The sequence below is a fragment of the Rhincodon typus genome, chromosome 2 (assembly GCF_021869965.1).
Source record: "Rhincodon typus isolate 14 chromosome 2, sRhiTyp1.1, whole genome shotgun sequence".
NCBI lineage: Eukaryota > Metazoa > Chordata > Chondrichthyes > Orectolobiformes > Rhincodontidae > Rhincodon > Rhincodon typus.
Window position 1 is genome coordinate 49,688,211 of NC_063333.1, and position 22,151 is coordinate 49,710,361.

At 41.3% G+C, this 22,151-nt stretch overlaps 1 protein-coding gene across 1 annotated transcript in view; it reads right to left on the reverse strand.

The window, feature by feature from the left end:
• The window catches only part of LOC109921901 (V-type proton ATPase 116 kDa subunit a 1-like), a 104,079-nt gene that overhangs the window by 50,154 nt on the left and 31,774 nt on the right, over window positions 1-22,151 (reverse strand). The window contains exon 10 of the mRNA XM_048609900.1: window positions 13,107-13,257. Coding sequence (XP_048465857.1) covers window positions 13,107-13,257 — 151 coding nt within the window. The remainder of the gene's footprint in view (window positions 1-13,106; window positions 13,258-22,151) is intronic.

The following is a 22,151-nucleotide window of genomic DNA, read 5'->3' on the forward strand; positions in this document are numbered from 1 at the left end:
CACGGAAGCCAACCTTCCATCCATGGACTCCATTCACACTTCTCGTTGCCACGAAAAGACGGCCAACATCAATAAGAGCCCTCTCATCCCAGTAGTGCTGTCCTACAACCTCTTCCATCAGGCAGAAGATACAGAAGCTTGAACACACGCACCAACAAGTTCAGGAACAGTTTCTTCCCTGCTGTTATTAGACAGATGAATGGACTCTCTAACTTCAAATAATGTTGATCTTGCTTCGCACGCTTCCTGAGCAGTGTAACCTATATGCCTCACACTGTCTAAACAGCCTAGGATCTGTATGTCCTTGCTTATTATGACCTGCCAGTACTTCTCGCAAACAAAGCTTTTCACTGTACTTAGGTACACGTGACTAAAACAAATCAAATCAAACTGGAGACGGTCACGCTGCGTGGGTCCTACAGCCTCCTCCAATGTTGGCCATCGATTGACAGATCCTAGCTCCAACTCAGCCAATGAGGTCCCTGGATCATCTTCTGATTCCACCGCCTAAGATGGAGTAGAGTTGGAGATACACGGGGCCCCGGCCTCCTGCAGGCGGACATCAGGAGGAGGCCCCAGGGCAACCAAAAAAAAAGGTTACTGAACTGGAAAGACATAGATGAAGCCATGTGGATGTGGCAGAACCCGCCGCAAGAGCCATGAGAGACTGAACCTGGTGCTCGGGAGCCAAATGCTGCCGACCTTGCCGCCAACATCTTGGAAGATGTTGCTTAAGGACTGAAAGTTTGGTAGCTACATTTACCGCTGGCACAAACATAAGTAGGAAGGTAAGTCATGAGAAAACATGAGAAAACTACAAAGACATATAGAGATCGTGAGAACTGCCGATGCTGGAGTCAGAGACAACACAGTGTGGAACTGGAGGAACACAGCGGGTCAGACAGCATCAGAGGTGCAGGAAAGCTGACGGTTCAGGTCGAGTCCTTTCTTCAGAAACCCTGTTCCTCTGATGCTGCCTGGCCCGCTGTGTTCCTCCAGCTCCACACTGTGTTATCTCTACAAAGACATGTAGATAGGTTACGTGAGAGGGCAAAGGTCTGACAAATGGAGAATAATGTGGCAAATTGTGAAGTTGTTCATTTGGCAGGATAATAAATAACAAGCATATAATATAAATGGTGAGATATTCCAGAGTTCTGAGATGCAATGTGATCTGTATGTCCAAGTGCATGAATAGCAAAAGGTTAGGTTGAAGGTACAGCATGTAATCTGAATAAAGATAAAGTTGCTGTAGTCCTATTGGATCATCTCATTAGAGAGAGATGACTTGTGATGGTTTAATCTGAGGATCACCCGATCTCAGGCAAGGGGGAAGAGGTTGAGAAGGTGAGTGTGAGAATTAGGAAAGCTAACAAAGTGTAATCATTTATTGTAAGGCAAATTGAATACAAAAGTAGGAAGTCATTCCTTCAGACACACAGGGTTTTGGTGAGATCACATCCGGAGTACTGTGCATAGTATTGGTCTCCTAACTTATATACTTATGTTGGAAGCAGTTTAAAGGGTTACTAGCCTAGTGCCTAAACGGGTGGATTGTTTTATGAGGAAAAGTTGAACAGGCTAAACTTGTATCTGACCATAAGACGTAGGAAGTAGAAGTAGGCCATTCAGCCCATCAGGTCCATTCTGTTGCTGAATGAGATCAAGACTGATTTAAAAACCCTCTATTCCACTTTCCTACTTTATTCCCACAACCCAGATTGCGTTGATGATTATAAATTGGGTCTTTCTATGCCTTAAATATATGTAAAAACCCATCTCAACATCACACTGTGGTAAAAAGTCCCACAGATTCATTACCGTCTGGCAGAAAAAAAATTCCTCTGCATCTCTGGCTTAAATGAGCAATAACTTGCTCTGAGATTATGGTCTCTTGTCTTAGAAAACTCTCCCACAAGGGGAAACCACCTCCTCTACCCTGTCGAAACCTCTAACAATCTTATATATTTCCATAAGGTCTCCTCTCATTCTTCTAAACTCCAATGAACACAAGCCCAACCTACTCAACCTCTCTGCATAAGAAAATCCCTCCATCCCTGGGATCAACCTAATGAACCTCATCTGGACTGCCTCCAATTTCCTTAGAAAGAGGACAAACACTGTTCACTGTATTCCAGCTGTGGTCTAATGAGTGCTGTTTATAGTTTTAGCAAGAACACCCACCCCCCCCCAAACTTGAAATAAAAGTCAATATCCCATTTGCCTTACCTATTACTTGCTGAATTTGGAAGCTATTTTTTGTGATTCATGCACGGGGACCTCCCAATCCTTCTGTGCTGCACTTTTCTGCAGTCTTTCTCCATTTAAATAATATCCTGTTCTTCTTTTCTTCCTTACAAAATGCATAACAACACATTTTCCCATGTTATATTCCATCTACCAAGTTATGCCCACTCATATGACCTGTCTATAGCTCTCTTCAGACTCCTTGTGTCATCCTTACCTCTTGCTTTCCCACCTACTTTTGTGTCATCCGCAAATTTGACAACAGTACATTCACTTTCCCCATCCAAGTCATTAATGCATACTATAAATAGTTGTGGCCCCAGCACTAATCCCTGTGGCACTCCACTAGTTACAGGTTACTGTCCAGAAAATGCCCCCTTTATTCCAACTCTCTGGTTTCTATTAGATAGCCAATCCTCTATCCATTCCAATACACTGTCCTCAACACCATGGGCTCTTGTATTGGTATGTAGTCTGATATGGATCAGATAGGACCCTCTCAAAATATTTTAAGAAAGTAGCCTAGACCCTAACCTTTCCTTATTTTAAAGGCAAATGTAAAGTATCTGTTCCCGATGCAATGCAACTGGTCAAACTACTTGACGTTAAGCAAATCACAATGTATTGAAACACTGTGGCTAAAATACAACCAGAGACAGGGCAATTTAGAATAACTTAGCTCTATTGGAAAACCCAACAGATTAATAGTTTCAGCAACTATTACTAATTAATTGTTGCAATATAGTAACATCCCATAAACACACCCTTTAGCAAAAAAAAAGGAAAATTCAGATACCGATTCTCACATGCAGTTCTCCAATCTGGGAGGAAAAAAACATAAGAGAAAATTCAGAGATAGTAGCAGCCAGGAGACATTCACTGAAGCTTCTGATTCTTTTGAGAGCCCAATAGCTTCTGGTGCCACTCAGAAATCCTGATCTGTGAGACATAGCCACATCCATTCAGGCTGTTTAAAAAAAAACCAAAGCCTCCCAAGCTGTTTACACAAGTGATTTTCAGTAGCTAGTTTGACACCTCTGCCTTATGACATCTCTTCAGAAAAAATGGACAAAAAAGCTCTTGAAGTGACAACATCGTAATCTAAAGATTCTTGGAAGATCACCACCAGTGCATCCATTATCTCTGCAGCTACTTCCTTTAAAATTCTAAGATGCAACCCATCATGAGCAGGGGAGTTATTAGCCTTTTGCCCCATTAGTTTTCCTATCATATTTTCTCCAGTGATAATTATTGTGTTTATTTCCTGCCTTACTTTAGCCCCTTTAGTATTTAGTATTGGAGTGCCATTAGTATCCTCTACAATGAAGACTCTGATGCAAAGTATTTCCTCAATTCTTCTGTCATTTCCTACCTCCACATCATTATTATTTCCTCAACCTCATTCTCATTCTCATGTTCACAGTTGTCTCTCTTTTCCTCTTATTATATGTGAAGAAGGTCTTACTGTCTGTTTTGACTTACTTGCTAGTTTGTCCTTATGGTTTATCTTCTCCCTCTGTATTTATTTTTTGGTCATCTTTAGTTGGCTTTTAAAACATTTCCAATCCTCTGGCTTACCACTAAACTTTGCCACATTGAGTGCCTTTTTCTTTCAATTTGATACTGTCCTTAACATCCCTGGTTAACCACGGTCAGGTTATCTCCTTCCTAGAATCCTTCTTCCTCGCTGGGATTTATCATTGCGTTATTCATGAACTTTTTTTTCAGATGTCTAATTTTGTTCATCAACTGTCTTTTGTTTTTGCTAAACTTCTTTCCCAACCCACTCCAGCCAACTCTGCCCTCATTCCCATGTAAGTATCCTTATTTAAGTTTAGCACAGTTGTTTACAACCCTGAACTGGACCATGGGAGGATACACAGCAGCTTGACAGAAACATTAAAGAAGAGCCTTAACAGGTTGGATATGGATAGGATGTTTCCTCTTATGGGAGAGTCTAGAACCAGAGGTCACTGTTTAAAAGGAGTGGCTCATTTACGATAGACATGAGGGGAATTCTTTTCTCTGAGAGTTGAATGTCTTTGGAACTCTCTTCCTGAAGAGTCTGAATATTTTTAAGGCTGATGTAACATGAGATTTGAACACACAGATGGCCTAAAGATCATGTAGAAGGGATTATGTATTTCACTGGCAATCGGTCATTACAAACCTGAAGGGAAATTAAAGTTAAACATGGGTATTTATATGTACTGCACAGGTTTCATTTTATGTGACTAAAGAAATCCTTTGTCTGATCTTTCTCCCCATCAGGCCTCGTGCCCCCAAAGATCTACCAGAGAGGATCCATTTGTCGGCTCCAGCTGTCCTGGTCGTTGCCCTCCCACACGGTTGCCACCTACTACTGGAGGTCTTGGCACAACTGCTCCAGTTGCCCTGTTCAGTGCCCCCTTTCACAATTGCCACCCGCTGCTGGAGGTTCTGTTACATGAATTCCTGCCATCTCAGCAAGAACACATAGCACACAGTGACCATTTCCTAAGAGTTGTACGATTAGCTGATTCTAATGCATCGTTATGGCTAGAATATTCAGGTCTACTTCAGTGGAAGTATTTTCTTCTTGCATCACCGGTTAGGGCAAATGATAGGCTTGGGGTGATTTCTAGCATTTTCTCAAGAGGATCTTCTCAAGAAATTCTGAAATGTTACTTTCTGAGGGAGTGAGGGTCTGTGGCAGATCACTGGGGGCTCTAGGTATCCATGGCCACTACGATCGGAAGCCTCCCAGCAATGACATTCCTGCATTATTTCCCAGGGCCGAAGTAAGCCTCCCCATACTCCTTGGATTCACAACATGCAGGTCACTTTAGCAGTCCTCATTACAATCTGTCTCTGCTTCAGGTTCCACGATACAACTGCTTGCTTCCACATCATTCACCAAACTCTTTTTTTCCAATTAATTTGTGGGATGTCGGTGTCGCTGGCTGGGCCAGCATTTCTTTCCCATCCCTAGTTGCCCTTGAGAAGGTGGTGGTGAGCTGCCTTCTTGAACCGCTGCAGTCCACCAGTTGTAGGTTGACCCACAATGCTATTAGGGAAGGAATTCCAGGATTTTGAGCCAGCGACAATGAAGGAATGGTGATATATTTCCAAGTCAGGATGGTGAGTGACTTGGAGGAGAACTTGGAGGTGGTGGTGTTTCCATATGTCTGATGCCCTTGTCCTTCTAGATGGAAGTGGTCGTGGGTTTGGAAGGTGCTGTCTGAGGATCTTTGGTGAATTTCTGCAGTGCATCTTGTAGATAATACACACTGCTGCTACTTCATGTCTCAAACAGTTCTCTTTATGAACTGTTTTCTGAGGCCGCCCTCCAGCTATCTGTTTACTTGTGGCAGAGATAATAGGAACTGCAGATGCTGGAGAATCTGAGATAACAAGGTGTAGAGCTGGAGGAACACAGCAGGCCAAGCAGCATCAGAGGAGTAGGAAAGCTGACGTTTTGGGTCAGGACCCTCCTTCAGAAAATTTGGTATGTTGCTTTGGCTCTCCACTCATTGACCTGGCAGTCCCCATCACAAGCTCAAGAAGATGGTCCACGGGAAGGACTGGGTCTCATCAAAAGAAGAAATAATGTGGGGAATGGCCTGTGGATGAATGTGAGCTGCTATCATAGTATAAATTACTTGCAACAGATACTCAGACCAATTTTATTTACTTTGAGGAGGCAAGGAACACAAATGGTTGTGCTGAGTACAGTTGAATAATTTGCATTGTCCATTACCGTCCGAATGATAGGCATGGTGTGGCTCTAGGCAATGTCATAAACCTTTCAAAGACCCTCCTGTAGGGTCTTGTCACTGGATGGGCAATAAGTGCTGGCTACATCTCATGAATAAATAATTAAGAAGAGAATTTTGGGGTATCTCTAGATGGATGAACCAAGATGGGCTGAATTGCTTTTCTCATCTGTACTTATGTAATTATGTTCCCCATTACTACTTCTCCAGCCTCATTTTCCAGCGGTCCAGTGTCCACTCTTGCCTCTCTCTTACCTTTCAGATATCTTAAAAAAAACTCTTGCAATCTTCCTTTATATTACTGGCTAGCTTATTTGCATTTTTTTCCCCTTATTGTTTTTCTTTTGTTATCCTCTGTTGATTTTTAAAGGCTTCCCAATCCCCTGGCATCCCATGAATCTTCACCACATTGTATGCGGTTTCTTTTGTTTTTATGCTGACCCTGACTTCCCTTGTCAGCCATGGTTGCATTGTGTTCCCTTTCATATGTTTCTTCTTCCTTTGGATGAATTTCTGCTGTGCCTCCCAAATTACCCCCAGAAACTCCTATCATTGCTGCTGCATCTTTCTTGCTAGGCTCCACTTCCAATCAGCTCTGGTCAGCTCTTTGTAATTATCTTTACTCAATTATAATACTGTTACATCTGATTTCAGTCTGTCCCTCTCAAACTGCAGGGTGAACTCTGTCATATTATGGTCACTGCTCTCTAAGGGTTCTTCCACATTAAGCTCCCTAATCAAGTCTGCCTCATTACACATCACCAAATCCGGAATTGCCTATTCCCTAGTGGGTTCGACCACAAGCCCCTCCTAAAAAAAGGATTTCTTTTTTTAAGATGCAGTACGAACCTGATTTTGCCAGTCTACCTGCATTTTGAAGTCCCCCATGATCATTGCATTGGTGCTTTTCTTACATGTCCTTTCTATCTCCTAATATTTTTTCTTCTCCACATCCTGACTGCAGCTTGGAGACCTGTACACAACTCCCATCAGGGTCTTTTCTCTTCGCAGTTCCTCAACTCTAACCACACAGATTCTATACCTTCTCACTCTGTAGCACTTCTTGCTATCGATTTGATTTAATTTCTTACTAACAAGGCAACCCCATCCCCTGTGCCCATCTGTCTGTCTTTTCGATAGGATGTTTATCATTGGATATTTAGTTCCCAGCCCTTACCATATGGACTGCAGTGGTTCAACAAAGCAGCTCACTAACATCGTTTCAAAGGCATCAAGGAGTGGGGAATAAATGTTAGCCCGACAAATGAAGCTCACATCCAAGAATATATTAAAAAATCCAATACGAAATTCAAAAGCAACATTCGGGCCCAGAAAGAGATATGGATATAGAACTCATTACTATAGGTATTTATTAAAATGAATAGGATAAGTACATTTAAGGGGTAGCATTTATGGGTAAAGATTGATGATTATGATAGATTGAAATGAAGAAAGATGTCAGGAGGCTTGAGTGGAATATAAAGTGGACTGGATTGGCTGAATGGCCTGTTATGTTCTGTATGTCGTGTGTTAAGCCTATGCCATACACACAGAGATGACGGGTGCATTGGCTGCCAAGGTCAAGGAATATTGGGATGTCCAACTCCCAACGTGGCAGGTGACACGGTACAGAGCTTGTCGTCTCCACAGCATCTGCTGCATCTTCCTGTTGTATGGAAAACCCAGAGATATGAGGCAATGCCTTCCTAATTTGTTGTCTTTGTTTTCAGAGCAACACTATCTCTAGACACTTTGCAATAGAAAAGTTGTCAAAAATGACTTTACAATTTGAATGCTGGCCCTTTAAGGAACACTTGTACAGTGCCCATCTTACACTCTCATGCCGGATCGTCAAATGAATACAAATACAGGACGTATATATGTTCCAAATTTGAAAAATGGGCATCACATCAAGTAGTTGATCTAAGTGACATTAGGATAGTGCTGATTCAATCCCTCTTGGACCATGCAGGGAATTTGAATTTGAACTTGAGTTTGATTGATTTTTTGTTACTTGCATTTTGCAGTGAACAATACACTAAAATACAGTGAGAAGCTTGAATAGTTGCCATAATCTGGTGCCATTTTGAACAGTTTAAGAATAAAAAGATTAAAAAGATATAACAGAAAGAGAGTCTATCTTCATTCTGCCACCGCCATGAGTCCTAAGTTGGCTCACCAGCACCACGACATCTTGTGCCACTGTCCCTTCTTCACCACCTCGCTGCCTTCTGCACTGGACCCACCATTGTAGGAATCACCACTTTTTTAGGCGCCATCTCTTCGGCACTGGGCCCACCTCACTGCTGCCGCCACTGATTCCCATGCTGAACCCACACTCGCCCCACAACCAGGAATCCCTGGCCCTGCTGCTGCCGTCGCCGCCGCCAATAACCAGGAGCCATCACTCGGGCCTATTGCGACCACAACCAGGAATCCCTGGCTCCGCTGACACCTCAATGATGCCAGGAATCTCTACTTGGGGCATACCATGCTGTTGCCACCTTGCCAATGCCAGGAATCCCCGCTCTGGTCCTACTGCAACCAGGAGTCCTGGGTGCCGCTGTCAGGCCAGGCTGCCATGGTGCCAAGTGTTCCGCTCCAGCCACTCACCCTTGCTGGTGCTGCCATCTTGAAGAATCCACTGCTGTTGCCGCTGCCTCTGATCGCTGGAGGATCTTTGCCGCTGCTGCCTGTGATCCCAGACCTGTGTGGTCCTCTATTTTGTTTCTTTTAGTTTAGGAGTAGACTGATTTCTCTACTATTCAATGAAGCCCCAGATGCCCCAATGCTTTTGCCATTCCTTTATCAGCTTACATTTCCAGTAACTTGTAGGGTAAACATTTTCAAAGTTGAAGATGGAGCAAGAATTCTAAGTAGCAGCTAATAGCACAACATGTCCCACTCCGGCAGAATTTAGACTGAGTTCACAAAATTAACAGAGTCTTCAAATCCAAAGCTACAATTTTGTTGCCAAAGTACTCACAATCCACTCAGAAAGCTTCAAAGACTGTTAAAGTCTGCAAATAAAATTGTTCAAGAAAGAAACAGTTCAGGATGCAATTCCATCCTCTTTAATAATGATAACTTAGATTATCAACAGCCTCATCCTGAGAATTGATGATGGGTCATAGAATATAAAGATCTTAGAAGGCCTCTGAAATTGGGAATCATTATATGTTCTTCACAACAGTTCAAGACCAAGATGATAAGTCAGCAAAATATATAATAGACTAAGATCATGTTCTTGAAATTACAGATACCAGGAGATACAGTGAAATAGCATGTAATTGAGAAACATCAACCAAAACCAGGAACTGTTTGGTAAAAGTGCGTCAAGGAGATATCATGTTAAAGGATGGTTTGAAATTGAACAGGTAAGATTGCATCAAAGCAGTGGTTTGAAGAACCAAAGGACTGGAAAATTAAACTAAAACTGGGATTAGAAAGAGTGAACTGGAACGGAGATACTTGAGTAGAGTATGAAAGCAGTTGGTTAGATTGGATTGAATGTGTATTGCTGCAGTAAACTACAATACTGCTCAACTCAAAAGGTTATTTGAGCATTGAATTGAAAAACAATTAATTGGCCAAAATGCTCTTTTTTGGCTCTTTTAACAGATTTACACTGTAACTCCAACTATTGTACGAGGGAAGTACCACAAATTATAACAGGGCCCAGAAATATAGAAACTGCTACGGTGGAACTGTGACCTAGATTTAAGATTCAAGCCAGTTAGTGATATAGAAACCAAGACACCCTTTAAAATTTATTGACTACTCAGTCTTACAACTCCTTTCACGGAACAGCTGTACCTATTTCCCTCTTTATGTCCTGCAGTCAAGTAATAAATCAATTAACCATAAACTTCTGATTAACTATTTGCTGTATTAAAGATGGTCCTCTTCTCTTTAAAAATATTGAATGCATTCAAATGATCCTTGAACAAAACTAATGTAAATTAAACAAAATATACTTTCTCATATCTTACTTTATAATAAGCCTGGCGAGCCCAGATGGCAGTCAGCGGCAAAGCAGCTGGCTGGACTTCACCCAGCGCAGGGGAGAGTGTGCCCAGCGCAGGGGACAGCGAGCCCTCATGGGGAAAGCCCAGTGTAGAGTGGCTGCAGGCCCGTAGCTTAAGAAAGGATTGTAATGTTTAACTTTTAACTTCTTTACCTTTCTACTTTATACTAAGAAGAACCGTAGTGTTGAACTTATTAACTTATTTCTTAATTTCTACTTTTGTACCTAAGATTTTGTACCTAGGTACCTTTTATACCTAAAATGGTGCCAGCAATGGTGACATTATACATGTTTCACTGTAGAATAAAACTTAAATCTAAATTTAATACCACTGTTAGTGACAACATTATTTTCATATTCCATATAAAACAATCAATGTTTCATATTCCTACTTCTTCCTTTAAATGAGCAAAAGGTTTGATCATAAAACAAACAAATATGGTTCTGAGAACACTTTACACTTGATCTTGCTTCCAAGTGTTTAGATCATACCTTGCTTTTTTTTGTTGAGAAGGACATAACTTGTGTCCCCTTATCAACTTAATTTTTCCATTTATCGTAAGGACCTGCTTCACAAAGCAGAGGATGTAGGGGGAGGGGTGTGGGGTTAATATCATATGCTGAGACCTCACACTTGCTTTCAGCCATTCCTCTCCAAAGTAACTCCAATTGCAATCTTCTGTCTGAAAAGGTCTCTGAGTTTGCAATATTCATTTTTAGGTAACCATTCTCTGCAACCAATGTCAATTTGTTTCGAAGCCAATTGCTGAGTCAGAAACCAAAACAGCTTTCTTTGTAGATAGTGTTTATTGACTACTCAGTTTATAGTCTCCTTCCACATACACGTATCACTTGTTCCTCCCTTTAATTGCTTGACTTGATAGAAATAACCAATTAACCCTAATCACAAGCCTAACTAATTGCTTTATTAACAACCGATTTGATTCATATAAGGAACATGGCCTGGGCTCCCTGAAGAGGAGAACCTAATACAGGCAGCAATCCCAACCATTGCTTATGTGGAATTTATAGACCATTTGGCACAATTAATCTGTGCTGGTGTTTCTCCTCAATGAGTCTCTTCCTGTAATATCCAGTTCAGCGTTTTAGTGAATATTTCTATTTTCTTGTCTCCCATGTATTTGTCTAATTTACTTTGAAAACATCTAAAGTATTTGCCTTAACTGCCTCCTGAGGTAGTGAGTTTCACGTTACAATCAATCAGTCTGTGGGTAAAGAAATTTGTCCTTATTTCTCAATTGATTTATGAGTAACTATCCTATGTTTATCACCCCTGGTTTTGGAATTTTCACAAGTGGAAATATGTTCACAACTACTCTGTTCAACCCAGTTATAATTTTAAAGACATCTACTTATTTCAGAGAAATCTTAGGTGAGACTGAGATTGCAGCTATATATTACAGGGCAGACACATTGTGTTGATCATTAATCAGGTAATAAACAAAGACACACTTGGGAGTGGCAGAATCCAGCAGCTTTGAATCAATGAAGTTAGAGACAAGCATTATTCAATAATTGAGGCATTAATGTCCAAACAGTTTGAAAATAATATTGTTGCATCAAGTTGACTCCAACTTTTAGGAATGGAGGCTAAACTGATGGATAATGGATTTGCATCATAGCATGTGATAGCTTTACATTGTCTGCAATGATTCACTTACAAAAAGATGACAGCCAAACTGTATTGTTGAATAGAAATTCCAGCATTATCAGTGTTTAACTGGACTTAAACACATGCTGAATGACATGGGCAATGGCAAGAAAGTTGGGAGAACAGTGTGACATAGTCAATGAAGAACATCCTGAAATTGAGAACAAACGTTCAATTTTCAACCAAGTGTTGAACAGCGTAATGAGATTTCACTCGTGAGCTGTGAGAGCACTATTTGCTTGAATTAAAATCCTTGCTATGCTATCATTTACCTCATTGCTATGCAACTTCCCATTCTCTCACACGCTACATAGAAACTAGATGGTGACAATTCCCGACTAGAAGGACAGAGCAGTAACCTCATTACTAGCTCCTCCAGCCCACCATCTATCAGTAACATCTCAGGGCACATTCCACAGGCAATGACTGCACACACTCTCCTGTCCACCAGGACCTCAAGGCACCCTGTCGCAGAATGGGGTGCTATTTTCACTCAGCTTGACATTGCTGGGACAATTGACAGGAATAGTGGATGGCAGTTGCTAAATGTTAGTGTTTGATTGGGTGTATGACAGGGCTAAAGATGGTGCCAATGGCAGGAATGCTGGCAGTTTCTGGCTGTGGCCATTATTTCCATCTGTGATGGGTGGGAAAATACAATGAGTGGAGCACCATAACGTCATGTTACATTGGTAATGAGGAGGGTTTAGGAAGATAGCATGAGGAAACCTGCTTATGGGGAGAAATCTGCAATGAAACTCACCAAAATTGTCACTTAGCTGATTTCTGGTAAGATTTAGCCCATGGTGTTCCTTTAAACTGGACTAGTAATGGCTACGTTTGCTACCACTGCAGCTTCGGTGGATATTCTCACTGCACTTGCAGTTACAGTGCCTGTGATGTCATGGTTAGAGTTCTGCATTAAAAAATCAGGTTTTGGACTGTTGTTGGTCACTACCCATGCCCAATCTCTCATTGCTTCACTTACTGTCTTGCTTGTCACACTGCTCACCTCCCAATTGCTGCCCCCTTGTTGAACCTTTTAGCATCCTGCTCCCAACTCTTGGTGCCTCGTTGACTGCCTCATTCATTTCCCTGCTCCCTGAGCAAAGTGGCAAGTTAGGCAGTGAGCAACATGGCGAGCAGGGCAGCAAGGAGAACAGCAATTGGGGTGAAAAGGAGGGCCCCGAATGAAGTGGAGAATGAGGTATCGAGCAGTGTGACAAACAGGAGGCAGCAACAATGGGCATGCGACAATGATGTCAGTGGCATCATTGTCCTGTTTCAGTGCATGAACAGGAGATACAGTGTTTAAAGCTACACAACAGATTTGACTTTTAGTAAAGCACAAGTAGATTTATTAGATTAAATGGCTGAATAAAAGCAGAAATATCAAGCACTCTACCTGGATTGACCTCTCGATAGTTTCCTACTCCATATGCATCAACGATGTTCTGAAATCCCGCAGTAAATGTGTTTGTCTTATTAAATGTTGGAGGAGTTTGGTTTGTCTCTATCCTGTTCAAAATAGGAGGCATGGTGGAACCATTCCGAATCTAGAACAACAGAAAAATGTTGCCACAGGTGTTGTCAATAAAACCTTACTGATGGCTTGAATTCTAATGCAGACAAGTGAGGAATTCCTCTGTTACAATTTGAATTTAGTGTGCATTTTGATTAGATTTTGATCACATTTATATTTGAAAGAGCTTGCATATTATCTGAAACATGAGATCTGATCCACAACAGTGCGATTGTGGAAGGACGACCATCAAACATATACAATATACATTAACACAGTGAGATGGTGGGAGTGTTGGGATGTAGTGCGGTGATTAGTACCAAAACATGGGGAACCTGGAAGTAATTGGAGTGCATCTATCAGTGCTTTTTAACATAATTACTGCATTTACTTCTCAGCTCCTGGTTTCTGATCAATTAATATATTGATGGCCATGATGGCTTTCATGAATCAATGTAAACCTCACTTCTTACATCATTTTAGCTTGCAGGTGTACCCACTGCTCTCTGTGTTTGTACATTTTCGTGTCACCACTTGTTCATCCACCACTAATGCAACAATTATGTCAGTGGCATCTACGTCCTGTTTCAATGCATTGACAGGAGATAATGTGTTTAAAGCCACACGACAGGTTTGATTATGGTAAAGCACAAGTAGATTTAAGAGATTGAATGGCTGAATAAAAACAGAAATATCAAGCACTTTATCTGGATTGACTTCTCAATAGTTTTCTACTCCATATTCATCACCAATTTTCTGAAATCCTACAGTAAATGTGACCCCGCACTCACTCCCTATGGGAATTCCCTTCCTAAGGGCATTGTGGGTCTACCTGCAGCAGTTCAAGAAGGCATTTCACCACCACCTTCTTAAGGGCAACTAGGGATGGGCAAATGTTGGCCAGCCAGCGATGCCCTTGTCCCATGATTGAATTTTAAAAAAGAAGCCTCATTTTGAAGAAGTGTCATGCCTGACCCCTTTTCAGATGTTCTATTACTCTCATTCATAACTTTCTGACTGTCCTTAGAGGAGAAAATAACACAGCACCAGAAAGAGGCAGAGAACTGGAGGTGACCTCCACTCATCTTGACACTGACAGCAGGAAAGGAAAGGTGCACTGCAGATAAGTGGATCCTTCATATGGAGAGGAGATGATGGGGCCCTGTAAGCTACCTGATAACAGAATTAAATATCAGATAGCCACATGACAGACAACACTAATGTCAGTAGGCAGTGAAATGTGATCATTTGCATAACGAGCAGTTAAAACAATCTGCGCTTGACAGTTCTCATTCTTGTCTTCAATCTCCCACTGGGCCAGCACACATCCTGCAGGACAAAGAAAAACCCAAAGAATTGTGGATGCTGGAAGTCTGAAACAAAAACAGAAATTGTTGGATAATTTCAGCAGCTCTGGCAGCATCTGTGGAAAGAAATCAGAGTTAACATTTCATGTCTAGTGACTCTTCTTTAGAATAGAAACATCTTGCAGGAATTGGTATGAAAGGATGATATGGACTCCTCAGAGGATGTCACAAATTGTAAGGATATAGTATCACAAAAGTTCATCCAGACCATCTCAGATACTCACGATGTGATGTGATTACTAAGACACATATTTGGGTGTTCACCTGGTGACTCAAACATCACTAGTGAGCATGAGCAGATGTGGAGACAGGGACAGCAAGAGTCCATATAGGAGGCTGCAGGATGCTTCATGCTGTGATCAGACTGGATGCAGATGCTAAACCTTGGGGTCTTGTTGACAAAGAGGTGACTTTTGATGCAGCAGCAAATGATGTGTGATTAACTAGCAAACCTTTCAACTGTCCTGTACGTACCTGTGAAAGACTGGAGAAGATGCCATAGCCATGAATAGTATTATGCTGGAGACATTTGTGATGATGTCCTCATCCACGGGCAGAGTAGCCAACTCCATGGAACATCAGAGATAACAAGGTGTTGAGCTGGATGAACACAGCAGGCCAAGCAGCATCAGAGGAGCAGGAAGGCTGACGTTTCATCCAGCTGTGTTCATCCAGCTCTACACCTTGTTATCTCAGATTCTCCAGCATCTGCAGTTCCTACTATCCATGGAACATCAGTTGCTTTCAGACTCTGAAAGTCACCTTAAATAGGATTGATGAAGCCTAAACATGTCCACTTAGCACTCCACTGATGTGTGGCAAAGTGGTTTGGTAATTCATCATGAGAAAAGAAGTTCAAATGGGCCATAAAAAGGATTACAGTGAAAAGGCACTTTAAAGTGGGGACTCCACAAAGGTATTTCTACTTGTTATCTGTTGCTCTCCTGGTCTTCAACAATCAGTGTCCCAAATGCTGCCCTCCATTACAGCAAAAGGACCAGCTTTGTTGGAGTTCTCATAGGTCCCAAGATCCAAAAGAAGTTAGTGAAAAGCAAGGAAGTATAACAACAGAGAACTCAGCAGTCTGTTTCTGCCTCCACTTCTGCTGAAGTAGCACCACACAGAAGTAGCAGGGAAAGGAAAAAAAGTTGTACAACTTGACAATGAATAATGTTATTGACACATGTATTTTACAGTGAGAAATACAGTGAAAAGCTTTTAACTGTCTCCACGATCCAGCATCATTTTGAATAGTTTAAGAACATATAGAAAAAAGAGCTTAAAGAGAGTCCATTTACATTGCTCGGCCTTCTCCATGAGTCCGGAGTCTGCTCGTTAACATTGTCTGTGCTGCCATCCCTCCTCCGCTGCCTCACTGCTGCTGATGTCATCCAAGCTCCCCACATCTCAGTCATGTGAGTGTGTTGTAAATTGTTAAGTTAATAAATTTCCATTTAACTTAGGAGTCGCATAAATCTTCTTTGTTTAACACTTTGGTCATTTTTGCCCATATACTGGGAAGTACATTCTCATTTATGATAAATGGTAAGACAGGACTTAAAGACAAGCTTCAGATATCTGCAAAAGGGAAGCTATACTGATTGAAATGCTACATTTAAGTTGGGAGGAGGGTGGGAGCTAAGTTGCTGCTAGATGGGCTCATAAGTACAAACTAACTGAATCTCATCATTATGACTGCGTCCTTGGATCTGTGCTTTGTCATTATGTCCATTTGGCAGTAGGTTTTCATAGTTCCTTCCTTGGGTATCTCCTGTGTCTTGGGACACATGAGGCAAACAAAGGACTTGCTTTTATATGTTTCCATGGCTAGTTTATTTGGGAGCAGATTGTTGTGGTTTGGCTGGGGTCTTTATACGTCAGGCAGCAAGTAAGAAACAGGGAGATGATGGCCTAGTGGTATTATCACTGGGCTGTTAATCCAGAGACCCAGATAATGTTCTAGTTTGAGTCCTGTCTCATGGGTGCTGGAAATTGAATTAAATTTTAAAAAATTGGAGCTAAGAGTCTAATGATGACTATGAAACCATTGTCGATTCTTGGTAAAACCCACATGGTTCACTAATGTCTTTAAGGGAGGAAACTGCCATCCTTACTTTGTTGGGCCTAATGTGACTCCAGACCCACAGCAATGTGGTTGACTCTTATCTAGGGATTAGGGATGGGCAAAAAATGCTGGAATAGCTAGCGATGCCCTCATCCCACGAATGAATAAAAGAAATCTGTCATCACAAAAATGACCAGACCCGAAGCTGCCTGAGGCCCTGGTGTTAAGGCATGCTGAGAAGTTTGATCCCATGGCTGCACCTCATTTGTTGCAGATATTGTCAACTATGCTCATCCCTTTTCTTCTGTGTGGTAGCGGCTCTGTGAGCAGTGGGCTCCTGCTGCTGCTTGTCCCCTTGCTGTCAGTTCACTTTATGCCATTGCTGATGACGGCCATCTTGGTGCTCATCAGGAATCCATGTTAACATGACAGAAACGTCAGGCATCCGAATCTCATCCATCACAGACAGAAAATGAAAGAGAAATACATACACCTTTCAAGTAGTGAAAATCAGCGCCAAAATAGTGAATGTAGGCTCACAGATTAAGTACTGTGAAGAAAAGCTTTTCACGTAATAAAGGAAGTAAACCGATGTGAAGTTTCACTACTCAGGGATATTTCTACCTGTCATTCCTTCAGCCTCCTCAATTGTTATTGTGTTCTCTCCTTGCTTTCACTCCAGAGTCCAAGGAGCTTTTCATCCAGTTATAGTTGAAAAAGACAATTTGAAAAAAGCTCCTAATCATCTATTAACATGCTTAAACTTGCAATCTGCTTCTCACAGAGGATTGCTCAGATGCAGCCTAATGTGCTGTTTTTAATTGCAGAAGTTGGTGATTGGCACCTGCTTTGCTCTCAGCACTTTTCACCCCTTCCTGCTCCCAATCCATTTATTCTCAGTGATCATAATTCACTCCATTCAGTGGGCTGTACATTGGTATTGTCCAATCAAAACTTTACTTCCAGTACTTTCAGAATGCCTGCAATCTAACATACAGTTCCATTGTCAGACTAGTACTGGACTTATAACAGCTGGAAATACAATTAATTGGTCAAAAAGTGAACGAGGCTGCAATATGGCTATTCGCATCAGAAAGTGGGAGCAGGGCAGAATGATTTCTGTCTTTTGCTCGCCCAGTCTGCCAGCATTAAAAAGATGAATTGATTTTGGTGGAATGGGAAAGAAAAGGAAAACAAATTTCAGCTAATCAAATAGGGTTAAGCATAATGGGATGTCTGTCAACTGATGAGATGAGGAACACAGTAGTCAAAAGAGAAAAATATAGGCAGAGCACCCAGAAGGAAAATGTTAAACAATACGAACTATCCATCGATTACAATTTATTTATGCACATAGCAACACCACCATGTTCTCTTCAAAGATCAATATTTCTAAAATAAAAGGCCGATTTTGCTTTTCTCTTTAAACTGTATTGGCTATCCATTTTTCATGAGATGCTGCTCACATATGTGACTAGAATAAACACAGGATAAGCTGACTGAATAATATTGACTCCAAATCTCAGGCTGAAAATTTTATTACATTTCATACATCTCCATATAGAACTTACTCTTTCTAATAGAAGCACATTCCTTTTTATGATTTTGATTCCAGTAAATTCATTTTCCAGCTTGTAGATGAGATTGAGCAGAACTGGAAACGTGTACTAAATAATGACTCTCTAATTAACCCACTAATCAATAATTACCATTTGCTTGATAGGCAAGGGAATCAAAAGTTATTGGGGGTGGATAGCAATGCAATTTGAAGCAAATGGATCAACTATGATCCTACTGAATAACAGAGCAGATGTGAGGGGCTGAATGGCCCACTCTGTTCCTAGTTTGAATGATAATTATCCCTGCCTCACGTTATAGAGATTGACAGTAAAGCAGCATTCTGCCTGTCATCCACAGCAAGATAAATATTTATCGACATTCAGAACGCATATATAATAGGATGACTTCAGTCCATGATCCTTCCCACCTGTTTGTGTGTCTAGAGGCTGCCACAAACTAAAGTGAAAATGAGTCAAAGCAGTGTAGAAGTCATAGGACTACGGCAAGCCAGTCAATGCATCATGTAGAAATACATTTCTGCAAACATCCCCTTTTCATAAAAAAGTACAAATACATGCACATAAAAATGCATATCACTTTCTGCTATAGGTTACTGAAATTATTCATGATACATGGCCAAAGAACAAGTGAACAAACTGTGATGTTTCTAGTCTATGTCACCTTCAGTTCATTTCAGCCATTATCTTTCAAACATTCAGGTCTTTTAAAGACATGCGTACAAGTTGTTGTCTATTTGTCTGGTAACTGCTGGGTCCTGAGATAATAACGTTCCATCCTGGAAAGTACCATTATTGTGATGAGGGCTTAATAAGACCCAGAAGCTTGTCTTTCAGATTCAATGTCTCTGCTAGATTGATGACTTCCAGGGCTTGTCAAGGTGTTATTGCTATATTTTTTAATTTGTGTGACATTTACCACTTGAGTTGTGCCCTAGTACTGTTGCACATTCTTAGCAATGAGTTTGTGTAGATATTCACTTTATTATGACAAATTAGGCAAGAACTTTTCTCGATAGTTCATGGATTATGAAAAGTATTGTACTTTCATATCTATTGGTCTCAACATCTCTGCTACAGCTCTCAACTTGTCAGGATCCAGTTGAAGTTCTTTTGCTACCAGCACATGACCAATATACTTCAGGCAGTCTCAACTAAATTATTTTCTTGTTCAACCTCAAGCTCATCTAACAAGCCCTCTAGCAGTCGCACTAGATTCTGATGATGGTCAGTGATGGTTTATTTCTTATGTATCTACACCCATAGATTAGCAGACCAACCCCAGGTGCTTACTCTCTGGGAAGATCACTGACTATCTTGTGCTGTCTGCATTGATATTGTTTTGGAGTAGTGAAAATGCTAACCGGCATGTGCAATCACCTGAATATCCCAAATAGCATCCAAAATGTAGTTAAAAACCTGCTGTTCCACCTTCCAGAAACCGTTCTTCTCATTGAGTGTAGTGAAGACATTTGCCTTGATAAATTATGGCAAAATTTCTCCAATGGTTGACATGCAGTAGGGAAATCTCTTCAAAGCTTCATTGAGGTCCTTTGTATCTACACATACTCTCACTTTTCTAGGTTTATTCACCGCTACCATGCTACTAATCCATCTTATAGGAGTTCTTGATTAAATCCCTTCTGTATCTAGCTTTTCCAAGAACACAAATCAAGGAGCAGGATCACCCTATCAATAAACACCCTCATCCTCCATCAGCAACACTCAGTAGCAGCAGTGTGTACCATCTATAAGATGCACTGCAGAAATTCATCAAGGCTTCTTAGACAGAACTTTCAAAACCCAAAAGGCAGCAGATACATGGGAACACCACAACCTGCAAGATCATTCACCATCCTGATTTGGATATCATGATTCCTTCAATATCATCTATCAAAATCCTGAAACTCCCTCTCTCACAGCATTGTGGGTCTACTTACATCAAATGGGCAGCCCACCCTTTTCAACAGCAGTTAGAGATGGGCAATAAACACTGGCCCATATCCCAAGAATTAATAAAGCAAAAACTTAGAAAATTGCAGCTTAATTACAGTCCCTGTCCTTTTAAATCTTTTCTCTAGCCCTTCTTCAGCTTAACTAAATCCTGTGGTTGAACTAATTGGGGAAGAAATTGTGGGTCCCCTAGCAGAGATACTTGTATCATCTATAGCCATGGGCGAGGTGCCAGAAGATTGGCTGTGCCTTTATTTAAGAAAGGCTGTAAAGAGAAACCTGGAAACTATAGTCTGACATCAGTGGTGGGTAAGTTGTTGGAGGGGATTCTGAGAGACAAGATTTAAATGCATTTGAAGAGGCAAGGACTGATTAGTGATAGTCAGCGTGGCTTTGTGCACAGGAAATCGTGTCTCACAAACTTGATTGAGATTTTTTGAGGATGTGATCAAGAAAATAGATGAAGGCAGCACGGTAGATGTTGTCCACATGGATTTCAGTAAAACCTTTGCCAAGGTTCCACATGATAGACTGGTTAGTAAAGTTAGGTCACATGGGATTCAGGAGGAGCTTGCCAATTGGATACAAAATTGGCTTAATGGTAGGAGACAGAGGATGATGGTGCAGGGTTGTTTTTTGGACTGGATGCCTCTGGCCAGCGGCGTTCTGCAGGGATCTGCGTTGGGTCTATTGTTATTTGTCATTTATATAAATGATTGGGATGAGAATATGGGAAGCATGGTTAGTAAGTTTGTGGATGACACCAAAATTGTGGTATAGCCGACAGTGAAGAAGATTATCTAAGATAACAAAGCGATCTTGTTCAATTGGGCCAATGGGCCAAGATGTGGCAGGTGGAATTTAATTCCGATAAATGCCCGGCGTTGCATTTTGGTAAGAAGAACAAGAGCAGGTCTTATACAATAAATGGTAGGGCCCTGGGGAGTGTTGTAGAACAGAGACACCCAAGGGTGCGGGTGCATAGTTCATTGGAAGTTACATCACAGGTAGACAGGGTGGTAAAGAAAGCATTTGGAATGCTTGCCTTCATTGCTTAGATCATTGAGTTTAGGCATTGGGACATCATGTTGCGGTTGTACAGGACATTGAGGAGGCCACTTTTGGATATTGTGTACAATCCTAGTCGCCCTGTTATAGGAAGGATTTTATTAAACTGGAGAGGGTGCAGAAAAGATTTGTAAAGATGTTACTGGGACTCGAGGGTTTGAGTAAATAAAGAGAGGCTGGATAGGCTGCAACTTTTTTCACTGGAGCGCAGGAAGTTGAGGAGTGACCTCATAGGATTTTATAAAATCATGAGGGGCTTGGATAAGGTGAATAGCAAAGGTCTTTTCCCTAGGGTTGGGGAATTCAAAACTATAAAGCATAATTTAAGGTGCGAGGAGAAAGATTTAAAAGGGACCTGAGGGACAACATTTTCACACAGAAGGTGGTTTGTATATGTAATGAATTGCCAGAGAAAGTAGTGCATGCAGGTACAGTTACAATATTTAAAAATAGGTACATGAATAGGAAAGGTTTAGAAGGATATGGGCCAAATGCAGGCAAATAGAATAGTTTAGCTTAGGAAACTTGGTTGCCATGGACGAGTTGGGCCGAAGGATCTTTATCCATGACTCTATGACGGTACTTTTGCAGTCTTGGTCCAAATTTCTTTCTAGCCCTTGCACTGTTTCTTGCAACAGTGCCTCATAGAGCCTAATGTCAATGACTGCAATGCTAGTGGTGAAATGTCAGAGGACCCTTTTTACACTCTTTTCCCTCTCTCATCTTTCTACCACATTCATAATCTCTTTTTCCCCTTACAATATACAACTTTACCCGAGCCTTTTATTGCTCCCTACTCAGCTCTTGTTCACTAAGGCATGGTGTTTTTCTAAGTGTGCAGGCCTTTTCTCTTTTCCTCCCCCACACTCTTGCCCCTATGTCTCTTTCTTACCATTTT